Source organism: Carcharodon carcharias, chromosome 10 (genome assembly GCF_017639515.1).
Source record: "Carcharodon carcharias isolate sCarCar2 chromosome 10, sCarCar2.pri, whole genome shotgun sequence".
Classification (NCBI taxonomy): domain Eukaryota; kingdom Metazoa; phylum Chordata; class Chondrichthyes; order Lamniformes; family Lamnidae; genus Carcharodon; species Carcharodon carcharias.
The window spans coordinates 143,289,946-143,302,838 of NC_054476.1; the positions used below are offsets into that span (position 1 = coordinate 143,289,946).

At 44.8% G+C, this 12,893-nt stretch overlaps 1 protein-coding gene across 1 annotated transcript in view; it reads right to left on the reverse strand.

The window, feature by feature from the left end:
• spag5 (sperm associated antigen 5) overlaps window positions 1-12,893 on the reverse strand; it is a 47,928-nt gene that overhangs the window by 18,444 nt on the left and 16,591 nt on the right. Inside the window, exons 9-12 of the mRNA XM_041198036.1 lie at window positions 12,096-12,258; window positions 9,172-9,284; window positions 8,259-8,433; window positions 6,693-6,792 (exon numbers count right to left, since the gene is read on the reverse strand). Coding sequence (XP_041053970.1) covers window positions 6,693-6,792; window positions 8,259-8,433; window positions 9,172-9,284; window positions 12,096-12,258 — 551 coding nt within the window. The remainder of the gene's footprint in view (window positions 1-6,692; window positions 6,793-8,258; window positions 8,434-9,171; window positions 9,285-12,095; window positions 12,259-12,893) is intronic.

The following is a 12,893-nucleotide window of genomic DNA, read 5'->3' on the forward strand; positions in this document are numbered from 1 at the left end:
GTGGAAAAACTTAATGCATAGCCTATCTATGGGCTTTTTGATGGAGATAGGATGTCTGCAATTCTTGCGGTAAGGGCAGTCCAGAAACTGGATTTGTTTTGTAAGTTCAGCTAAATTAGTTTAAAAGCATTTAATAACCCTGAAAGACTATAAAAATTCATTTCTTTCAATCAGATCAAAGAAGGAATTTGAAACTTAGGATACTTAATCTAAAGGTCACATTGAGGACATCCCAGAACGTGCTACGGCATCGTGGGGATGGGTGGAGCTTAGGGAGGCTCTCTGGTTTTAATTTATGTGGGTATTTGCCGATAGTCAGTTGCAGTTGGAACCTGATGTGGTTTGCAGTTCACTAAGAGATAGCTGAAGTGCATGATAGTTGGCTAGGCCTGCACTGTAAGCCGAGTAAAAAAATTAACTTAATCATTCATCATGTGGAATGCGGGTAAGGATTAATCTCAGTTTGAGTTTTGAGGGGACAGAATCTGGAAGGTTACCTAGTTTGAAACTGGAAGTAATGGAAGAATCTACAGTGGTCCACACAGAGTCTTTGTGGCAAAGAAAGCAACCAGCAGATTAAGCTTGGAAGTATTGGAAATACAGAATAAGGGACTGAGGTATCCACAGTCAAGAGACAGTAGATGAAAGTTTTACCTCTGAGAATAGCTGAAGCTGTGGAGAATTATTGGCAAACAACAGTGTGGAAAAACAATGGGATAAATTTAAAATGGCATCCAAAGTGCAGAAAAATATATTCCGCTAAAAGGAAAAAGCAAACTAAATACTAGTGAGACTACATGGATTAATAAAGTCAAAAGGAAACAACAACAGGTAAGGAAAGGGGCACAGACAGCAGAGGAGTGCATGATACGAGAGAATACAGAGATTAGGAGAGAAATCAAAAATGATTAGGAAGGCAAAGAGGAACTATTGAAATAAATTACCAAAGAACATAAAACAAAGCAGTAAAATATTTTATGGGCACATCAATAAAAAATTGGTAGGCTGTGATGGAAACAGGGCGATTAAAGGGACAGAGAGGATAATTTCACAGGTACTAGGGAGATTGAACAGGTAGGCATGAATTGAATAATGAGATGGGCAATGAGAGAAGAACACTTACAATTAAAAAGGGGGTGTATTGAACAAGCTAAAACACAGAGGATAAAAAGGTCCTGGTTTGGATGGATTGCATCCATGTATTTTAAAAGAATCCAGGGAGGAGATAGCAGAGGCATTAAAAGGTACAACGTCAGAACTGAAGCTATGCCAGATTTCAGATCTTGCTGGGTTTCGGGTCAGGCGTGGCTCCTGGTCACTTGCAGCATGGGAATAGACTGGCGCACAAAGTAGCGAAGTGGATAACTCATCCAACACCACACTGCGCCAATGCAGTGCCTAGCCTAATTGTCCAACTAAGTTAATTTTTGAGTAAAAATTTTTACTCAATGAAAATTGACGGATGGCACATTCTAAAAATCTCTGGCTTTTTGACAGTGGATTTGAGACACGGTACCTGTACTGCTCACATTTAATATTTCATAAGAAAAAGAGGTAGTACCAGAGAACTGGCAGATAATGAATATAATCCCTATATTTAAAGGGGACAGAACAAGTCCAGGCAATTATACGTCAGTCGGCTTAACATCGATGGTTAGAAAAATAGTAGAATTCCGACTGAGAGAGAGAATAGAAGAACATCTAGAAACAAAAAAATTAACAATGAATATTCAGCATGGATTTCAAAAGAGAAGATCTTACCTGACTAACTGAATTGAATTTTTTAAGGAGATAACAGAGAGAGTAGACAGTGGTAATCCAGATAAAACGCATCTTCTGTATGTTCAAAAGCCTTCAACAAGGTGCTTTTTTAAAAAATTCATTCACGGGATGTGGGCTTCGTTGGCTGGGCCACCATTTATTGCCCATCCCCAATTGCCCTTGAGAAGGTGGTGAGCCGCCTTCTTGAACCGCTGCAGTCCCTGTGATGTAGGTACACCCACAATGTTAGGGAGGGAGTTCCAGGATTTTGACCCAACAACAGTGAAGGAACAGATATATGTTTCCATGTCAGGATGGTGAGTGACTTGGAGGGGAACTTCCAGGTGGTGGTGTTCCCATCTATCTGCTGCCCTTATCCTTTCAAATGGTAGCGGTTGTGGGTTTGGAAGGTGCTGTCTAAGGAGCCTTGGTGAATTCTTGCCATGCATCTTGTAGATGGCACACACTGCTGCTACTGTGCGTCGGTGGTGGAGGGAGTGAATGTTTGTGGATGGGTGTCAATCAAGCGGGCTTTGTCCTGGGTGGTGTCAAGCCAGTGTTGTGGGAGCCGCACTCATCCAGGCAAGTGGAGAGTATTCCATCACACACCTGACTTGCACCTTGTAGATGATGGACAGGCTTTGGGGAGTTAGGAGGTGAGTTACTTGTCACATGATTCCTAGCCTCTGACCTGCTCTTGTAGCCACAGTATTTATACGACTAGTCCAGTTCAGATTCTGGCCAATGGTAACCCCCAGGATATTGATAGTGGGGGATTCAGTGATGGTAATGCTATTGAACGTCAAGGGGTGATTGTTAGATTCTCTCTTGTTGGAGATGGTCATTGCCTGGCACTTATGTGGTACAAATGTTGCTTGCCACTTGTCGGCCTAAGCCTGGATATTGTCCAGGTCTTGCTGCATTTGGACGTGGACTGTTTCAGTATCTGAGGAGCCGCGAATGGTACTGCACATTGTGCAATCAGCAAACATCCCCACTTCTGACCCTACAATGGAAGGAAGGTCATTGATGAAGTGCTGAAGATGGTTGGGCCGAGGACACTGCCCTGAGGAACTCCTGCATTGTTGGCCTGAAACCGAGATGACTGACTTCCAACAACCAGAACCATCTTCCTTTGTGCTAGGTATGACTCCAACCAGTGGAGAGTTTTACCCCTGATTCCCACTGATCCCAGTTTTGCTAGGGCTCCTTAATGTTACAGTCGGTCAAATGCGGCCTTGATATCAGGGACAGTAACTCACACCTCAGGAGTTCAGCTCTTTTGTCCCTATTTGAACCAAGGATGAAATGAGGTCAGGAGCTAAGTAGCCCTGAAAGAACCCAAACTGAGCGTCAGTGAGCAGGTTAATGCTAAGCAAGTGCCCTTGATAGTACTGTTGATGAACCCTTTCATTATTTTACTGATGATCGAGAGTAGGCCGATGGAGCAGTAATTGGCTGGGTGGGATTTGTCCTGCTTTTTGTGTGCTGGACATACCTGGGCAATTTTACACATAGCCGGGTAGATGCCAGTGTTGTAGCTGTACTGGAACAGCTTGGCTAGGTGTGCAGCAAGTTCTGGAGCACAAATCTTCAGCACTATTACCGGAATATTGTCAGGGCTCATAGCCCTTGCACTATCCAGTGCCTGCAGCCATTGCTTTATATCGTGTGGAATGAATTGAATTGGCTTAAGACTGGCATCTGGGATGCTGGGGACTTCTGGAGGAGGTAGAGATGGATCGTCCACTCGGCATTTCTGGCTGAAGATTGTAGCAAATGCTTCAACTTTATCTTTTACACTGATATGCTGGTCTCCCCCATCATTAAGGATGGGGGTATTTGTGAAGTCCTCTCCCATTGAGTTGTTTAATTATCCACCACCATTCATGACTGGATGTGGCAGGACTGCAGAGCTTAGATCCGATCCACTGGTTGTGGGATCGCTTAGCTCTGTCTCTCATTTGCTGCTTATGCTGTTTGGCACGCAAGTAGTCCTGTGTTGTAGCTTCACCAGATTGACGCCTCATTTTTTGGTATGCCTGGTGCTGCTCCTAGCATGTCCTCCTGCACTCTTCATTGAACCAGTGTTGATCCCCTGGGTTTGATGGTAATGGTAGAGTGGATGAATATGCCGGGCCACAAGGTTACAAATTGTTATGAGTACAATTCTACTGCTGCTGATGGCCCACATCACCTCATGGATGCCCAGTCTCGAGTTGCTAGATCTGTTTGAAATTTATCTACTGCCCATGGTGGTAGAGCCACACAACATGATAGAGGGTATCCTCAAAGTGAAGACAGGACTTTGCCTCCACAACAAATGTGTGGTGGTCACTCCTACTGATACTATCATGGACAGATGCTTCTGCAACAGACAGGTTGGTGAGGAGGAGGTCAAGTATGTTTTTCCCTCTTATTGGTTCCCTCAACATGTGCTGCAGACCCAGTCTAGCAGCTATGCCCTTTAGGACTTGGTCAGTAGTGGTGCTACCAAGCCATTGTTGATGATGGACATTGAAGTGCCCTACCCAGAGTACATTTGGCACCCTTGCCACCCTCAGTGCTTCCTCCAAGTGGTATTCAACATGGAGGAGCATTGAATCATCAGCTGAGGGAGGGCAGTACATGGTAATTAGCAGGAGCTTGCCATGTTTGACCTGATACCATGAGACTTCATGGGGTCTGCAGTCAATGTTGAGGACTTCCAGGACAGCTGTCTCCTGATTGTATACCACCTGTGCCACCACCTCTGCTGGGTCTGTCCTGCTGGTGGGACAGGACATACCCATGGATGGTGACGATGGTGTCTGGGACATGATCTGTAAGATATGGTTCCGTGAGGACGATTATGTCCGGCTGTTGCTCGACTAGTTTGTGAGACCGTTGTCCCAATTTTGGAACCAGATGTTAGTAAGGAGGACTTTGCAAGGTTGACAGGGCTGAAATTGCAGTTATTGTCTCCAGTGCCTAGGTTGATGCCGGGTGGTCCATCCAGTTTCGTTCCTTTTGAGACTTTGTAGCGGTTTGATACAACTGAGTAACTTACTAGGCCATTTCAAAGGACATTTGAGAGTCAACCATGTTGCTGTGGATCGAGAGTCAGATGTAGGCCAGACCAGTTAAGGACAGCAGGCTTCCTTCCCTAAAGGACATTGGTGAACCAGGTGGGTTTTTAATGACAATGGATGATGGTTTCAAGGTCAGTTACTGACACTAGCTTATTTATTGAATTTAAATTCCATCAGCTGCTCCTGGGCCTTTGGATTACTAGTCCAGTGACATTACCACCTTGCCACCATCTCCACCTGTTCACAATTTGGACTTTGGAATCAAAAATACTTTAAATTTGCAGATGACACCAAACCACAAGTGCGGGGGAGGGAGGCACGTGCACAGGGGAAGAAATAGTCAATACTGAGTTACCTGCAACAAGTTACAGGAGGAGGACATTAATAAACTTGTAGAATAGACAAATAATTGACAAATGAAATTCAACATAGATAAATATGAATTTGTGCATTTTGGTGGGAAGGGTAGGGAGGCCACTTATTACTTGGAATGTGCAAGTTTAGATGGGGTAGAGGATCAAAGTGATCTCCAAGCACAAATACAGGAATCGCTAAAAACCGTGCCACAGGTTAGCAAGGCCATTTTAAAAAAGCAAAGCAAGCAGCAAATTTTATTTCTAGAAGGATAGAATTGAAAAGTAGGGAAGCTATGCTGAATCTGTATAGAACTTTGGTTAGAACACACAGTCTGCTGTGTGCAATTCTGGTCACCATATTATGAAAAGGATATAAAGGCACTGGAGAAGGTTTACAAGGATGATACCAGAAATGTGGGGGTATACACATCAGGAAAGGAGTGACGGGCTGGGTGGGTGTCTCTTGAAAAAGGAGACTGAGGAGTGACCTAATAGAATTAGCCTTTTGTAAAATTCAGAAGGTTTTGATAGAGTGGAGACAGAGAAAATGTTTCCTCTTGAGGGAAACAGCATAACTAGAGATCGTCAATATAAGATAATCACTAAGAAATCCAAGAGGGAATTTAAAAGAAACTTCTTTACCCAGAGTGTGGTGACAATGTGGAACTTGCTGCCACAGGAAGCAGTTGAAGCCAATAGTATAGATACATTTAAGGGGAAATAGACAAACATTCGAGGAAGAAGGGAATGGAGGGTTAGAATGATGGATTTAGAGAAGGGAGATGGTGGTGTAATGGTACTGGCACTGGACTAGTAATCTAGGAGGTACAAGCTAATGCTCTGGAGACAGGTTTCAAATCCCATTGCGGCAACTAGTGGAATTTGAATTCAGTTAATAAATCTGGAATTGAAAGCTCACCATGGAACTATCATTGATTGTTGTAAAAGCCCAAGGAAATCTGCCACCCTTTCCTAGTCTGGCCTACATGACTCCAGACCTACAACAATAAAGCTGACTCTTAACTGACATCCGAAATGGCTTAGTAAGCCACTCAGTTCAAGGGCAATTAGGAATGGACAAATGCTAGCCTTGCTAGTGACGCCTACATCCCATCAAAGAATAAATAAAATGAAAAAAGATGGGAGGAAGCCCAAGTGGATCATTAACACCAGCAGGGACTTGTTGGGCTAAATGGCCTGTTTCTGTGCCATATATCCTGGGTAATCCTACATTAGGTTTCACAGCCAAGCACCCACTGCATCCAACAAGATTGGCTGGGTAAATAGTCAAAAGGTATTCCATTGATGAGCTGCAGGTTGATGTCCCCATGTACACTATCAATGACACTGGTTTTGTTTTACTGTGCGTTGAGGGCACTGAGAAAAGGTTTAAATTACAGGAGATCTTCACCCCCTCAGTATGGGTAGGAATCAAATCCAGGAAAAGAAGAGCAGTTTCTCACCCAACGCCCAATCAGCTTCCACCCCCCCTTCCATGATTTACCTTTGCTGGATTGGGTGATATCCTGTGTTTCCTTTGCCTCTTCCTCTTTTTGGGATACAGAGGGCAGTTGGTCAGTCTTAGCAACAGCCACCAGACGATTCTTGAGAAAACAAAGTACCAAAGATGATGGAAATTTCAGGCACCGCACTGATACCAAAATTAACCAATACAAAATCTTAAAAGGATTAAAAAAAAAACACTTACCCCAGAAAATTACCAACTTTGAACAGACCCACTGACCCAGGTTTCCCCCCCAGACCCTGACACAGGCCTCTGCTGCCCCCAGCCCAGACCAGGTCCCCCCTACACCCACCCCAGACCAGGTCCCTCCTACCCCCACCCCAGATGCACTGACTCAGGTTTCCTCCTTCTTAGACCAATTGGTCCACTGTTTAGAGCCGATGAGACATTAAACCACGGTCCCCTCGGCCCTCCCAGGTGTTAGGGGTTCCATCCCGTCAATGGGCGAAAAGCAGGTAGTTTTCCCCAGTGTCCAGTCTAATATTTATCCCTCAACTAAAGGTCCCAAAAACACATCATCAGCCATTAACTCATTGCTGTTTATGGGAGCTTGCTGTGCAAAAGTTGGTTGCCATATTTCCTCCATCGGCTGATGATGTAACTAGCAGTGAACCACTGCGCAGTGTCGAGGTTGTGAAAAGTGCTATATAAGTGCAAGCTCTTTCTTCTCAGTTGACAATTTGATTGCTCACCTTTGACTGTCAGCCTCTTATAACCTTGAAGTTGCCTCAGCAATTCTTCATCTTCCAAATAACAGCAAAATTCTCAAACTTGCATACAGCATTATTTAATAACTTAAGTCCCATCAGCTCTAAGTATTTATCTCAGTTACTGTCAGTAACATTGGGGAACTGGTTTCTGATGTACTGGGGGGAAGTGGGTGGTGGTGTGAACTGTAATGAATGTCAGTGGAGACAGGGTTAGTAACCTGGGATCAGCGATTATTACAGCTAATTAGGTTAATTCAACTGTACAACTGCGCTAGAACTCTCAGCTGCTTCCAGACTAACCACTTATTTTTCCTTTGCTCCTCTGAAGAGGGCTACAGTTCCACAAGCAGCCCTAATACATCAGCTGTGAGCTTAGACAATGAGCATTAGCAAGCTATGGAGGACATCACAACCAAGCCAATGGTTAAACCTGTGCATTTTCCTGCAGGGGTCACAGGGTGATGGCTAGTTCATCAATCTATTTCATCCAGGCAACAACTTGCATTGATATAACACCTCAATACATTAATCATGGGTGACTTTAATCTTGGGAATTGAGAAAATCAAATTGGCAGAGGAGGCCACAAGCAAGAATTCATAGTGTATTCGGGACAGTTTCCTAGAACAATATGTTGTAGATCCAACCAGGGATCAGGCTATTTTGGATCTGGTAATGTGTAATGAGCCAACACCCAAATGTTGTGTTTTTTATAGGATGCCACCAGGCAGTGATCAGCTCAGTGACCCATTTCACAAACTGGGTTATTGGGAACCCTATCTGCTTGTGACCCGGGAAGACAGATTGCTAAAGAATCCTGAGCAATAGGAGACTCACCTGCTGCCAGTTCTTTATAGTTGTTCCAGTTGATTTAATGACGTCTTGTGCTTGAACTTGCAGAGCCGAGATCTCTACTGTGGCCTGGTTCATCTGCTGTCCCATCTCCAGCAACATCTCTCGTGCATCCTTCTTAACCGTATCCAGATTTCTTTGGCACTGGTCACACTGAGCCCTGATTGTAAATACAGTTTTATTGGTGCAACAATGAAGATTTCACAAGATCAGAGGCAGGTAGTCTTTCTTGTTCAGTCCATGCCGGAGGCAAAACAGAATTCCACCACAGTGAAGGCCACTCCCAAATGCCAGTTCATTGTTTCTATGATTCTCCATTCCTGGTTTTACTGACCTCCGCTGCTCACTGCAACTTTGGCCCAATTTAACCTCCATAGTTTCTTTCAACTTAAATCCCAGCCTATGATCATTGATCTGACACAGCAAGATTCATTTCTCTTATTTAAATTGCTCATGACTTCACCCCACCCCCATCCCATCTCTGTAATCATCTTCTCCAGCCAAAGAACCCCTCTATCTGGCTCTTCCTGTGCATCCCCCACTCCAATCGCTCCACCATGCAGCCTGTACTCGTAACCTTCCTTACTCTTACTGCATCTCAAAACCCACATGCAATAACCCTTCAGTCATCTCCACCCATCACTCAGTCTGCATTCACTGTGCCCCAGAAAACTTTTGCTTAGCAAGCTCCTATATAACCCAAGTAGCTGTTCAGTATCACTGTGGAACCACATTTGAATAAAGCACTTGAGATCAAAGAATTCTACCCATGTGACTCCCTCTTTCTTAACTGTATCCAGCCAACAATCTCGGACTCTGGGCACAGACACACAAGTGCTTTGTTCTGGGTGGAGGGTGGGGTCAGGGAGGGTGCCAGCCCTCTTGCTCGTTCACTTACCGCAGCTGCTCACATTCCAGGTTGCGATCATGCAGGACGTGGACCTGTTCACCGAGCTGCCCCTCCATCTCCATCAGGTGATCACGGGTCACCTTCAGCTCCTGCTCCATAAACTGACACGAGAACAGAACAACAGGATATTCAAGGGTTCACATTCCCAATCATGTAACACAATCAATCTCCATATACATCAATCTCCTCTCCGCAAATTCAGTGATTTCACTATCCCTGTTGTAGAGTTGTGTTACACCAACATATAAAAATGCCAGACAGTAAAAGCCCTCCTGCTCCATCCAGTCTCAGAGTCACAATGCTTTAAGCATCACCTTGCAGACACTTTTCAGCCACCCAGAGCTGCGAGATCTCCCAGGACAGACAAGATGAAACACCCAAGGACAATTAGGGGTTGGTGGGTTGGGGAGGCGTGCAGAGGGAAGATAACTGGAAAATTTTTCCCAAACGATCAGAACTAACCTGTGAGATCACTCTGGTCCTGATTTACATCACAGGGAATCAAGCTCTTATAGCTGTTGATTCTCTATCGCCCTCCCTTTCCTGAAGGAGACACCTCCATGGATATCAGGTATCTCACCCAATGACCTGGAACATTGACAGATTACATGCACCATGTTGAATCCTCGCCTTGCCCTCACTCACATTCCATCAGGAGTCACTGATAGCAACTAGGGGAAGGAGCCCAGAGTGATTCCCCTCCCTCTGTTGCCAAGGGGCACATGGTGCTTTGTTCTGGGTGGAGGATGGGGTCATGGAGGGTGCCAGCCCTCTCACTCATTCTCTCACCGCAGCTCCTCACATTCCAGGTTGCAATCATGCAGGATGTGGACTTGTTCACCGAGCTCCCCCGCCATCTCCATCAGGTGATCATGGGTCACTTTCAGCAATTGTCATGTCCTTACAGCCCCTCTACTTCTGACCAAGCCAACTCAATACAAACCAGGGAACAAACTAGTAGCCCTTCCTGTTTGGCTGATCTACACACAAAGTACTGGGAACTTGTGCCTTATTGTGATCACAGCTCCCAAACTACTGGCACAGCACGTAACTGGTAGGAAAACTAGTCCAGAGATCCTGGTTTCACGTGCTCAGCAAGACAGACAAAACAGACACTTTACCTCAGTCCGTGTACACCAAGAAAATGCTCAAAGAATTACAGGGACCTACACCACAGGAGGCCATGTGACCCATCATGCCTGTGCTGCCTCCTTGAAAGAGAAATCACATTTAGTCCTACTTCACTCCTTTTTGTCCGTAACCCTGCATTCCTTATCAGTCCAGTTCACTTTTAAAATTATTGATGGAATCAGCTTCCACCAGCTTTTCAAGGCAAGCTTTCAAGATCCAGACAACTTCAAAGAAAAATTCTCATCTACTACAGAACTTTTTGCAAGTTGAGTAATGTGGTGGCAGAAGGTATACCAGTTAGTGGAGTGGAGGGTGGGAGGATGCAGTAAATTGATTGAGAGATCAGAAGGCACAGAGTGCTATGTGGGGCTGGAGGAGGTCACAGAGGGAGACCGAAACAAGGCAATGGAGGGACTGGATAAATCAGTGCTCCATGGGAGCCTAGGCTGGGTGGAAATTAGGGAGCTTGGGAGATGGGAACAGCCAGAACAGCAAAATCTAACATGGGATAAAGAACGTACAGAACAGTGGCAAGTCAACTTTGCGAGAGGTAGAGTTTGACAGAGATAACAAAACTGAGTCTGTCAGAGGCACAAATAAGGATTTCAGCAAAATGGCTTTTAAACAACAGGCAGCAAGCTGAGGTCAGGGTGTTAATCAGCTCCCATCTGGATGTGGTAAATCAGTCCACAGTCTTTTACACTTTGAGCTAGTTGGACAAGTGATGTTCGAAGGGGCTGTGAGTTTCTAAAAGCTCATCTGTGCCAATAATTGGAGCATAACCCAGTTTCCCGGGAGAAGCTCCAGGGATTCAGGCCATCGCTCTGGAATGCAAGCCAGAAGTAGGGCAGTCTAAAAATGACAGGAGTTCATCTCAAAGGACATGGGTGTGGGAGAGGGAGATGGTGAAAATGCAAATTCAGATACTGATTAAAAGCCCCACTGGCCCCTGCTGAGGGTTTGCAATCTTTTGCCATTTTAGTCAAATAAAAAATGGTATAAAATTTTAAAAGCAGACAAGAGAACCAAAGAAAATGGAAATCAGGAGAAAGAAAGGTCACAGAAGCTGCAGGGTGTAAATAAGCAAAGAGAAGAGTGCTCATGTATAATCAGTACCACCCTGGGGAGGCATACTCTTCACTGTTCATCGAGTCAGAGAGTCATTATGTCAGAGAAGGAGTTCATTCAGTCCATCAAGTCCACGCTGGCCCTCTAGAGCAATCCAATCAGTCCCATTCCCTCCCCGCTTCTTTTCCCATAGCCCTGCAAGTATTACTCTGAGCATCCTTCACAGGATCACCCACCTGTTGCTGCTGCAATTTCACCTCCAGTCAAACTCTGGACTCCTCAGGATCTCTGAACCAGGGCTAGGGTCTCACACTATCCACCTCAACAATTCCGCACTTCACTCCCACCCCATACTCTCTGATCACCAGTAACACCTCCTGCCTCCAAAACCTCGCTCTGCCACTGCATAAGTTACTATTCATCAAATATCTTAACATCCTGCTTACCTCCCTCCTTCAGGAAGTGCTCCACATACCAATGCTCTCTAACTAGAAGTGGCCCTCTGGAGCAATTCAAATCAGTCCCATTCCTCTCTTCTATTCCCATAGCCCACAGGCACACAGTAGGGGTTCAGGCATAAACATGCCTCACTGCTTAGCCTTATCTGAGTATGAGGCTTCACACCAGTACTGGGATGTAGTGAACTGAACTACGTATGTGCCTTCCCATACAACCCACCACCATTCATCACGCTTTGGCCATTCCCCACTTACCTTATTGTAGTCTGAGATCAATGCAGCCTCAGCCCGGGTGTCGAAGAGTTCTTGTAGCTCCACATCCTTAAGTGTCAGTGCCTTGGTTAGGCGGGTGACCTCAGCCTGAGACAACACCATTCCTTCCTTCTCATGTTTCAGTTTATCCAAAGCCTCCTCCAGACTGAGGGAAAAAATACAACACACCAGTTAAGTTATAAATCAATTTTAAAAGGAACATAGAAAAGGTGACTAAGTAGAGAACCTGCTCCTAATTCCAGATTAATGACATCAAAATTAATTTTGAAATTTGCAATGGACCCCCGGTCTCAACTTTTTGGGGACGATGTTCCATATTTTCACTCCCCTTTGCATGAAGAAGCACTTCCTGACTTCACCCCTTGACTTGAATTTTAAGATTATGGCCTTTTGTTCTGGGCTGCCCCCACCAGAAGAGATTGCTTCCTTCCCTATCGAATCTTTTAGTTATTATAAACGCCACAAATTAGATCCCTTGAGAATAGAAAATTACAAGCCTAGTCTATGTAACCTGCCCTCATAGTTTAACTCTCTTAGCCCCAGGCATCACTCTGGTGAATCTGTGCTGCACCCCCTCCAAGGCCAATATAGCTTTCCTGAGGTATGGTATCTAGAACTGAACAGAATTACTTCAGATAGGGTCCAATTGCAACTTTACATAACTATAATTTCCTCCCTTTGTATTCCAGCACCCTCACAATGAAGGCCCACATTCTATTAACATTTTTGATAATATTCTGTTTGGTTCAGTACCATACACCAAAGTATGATACTCTCTCA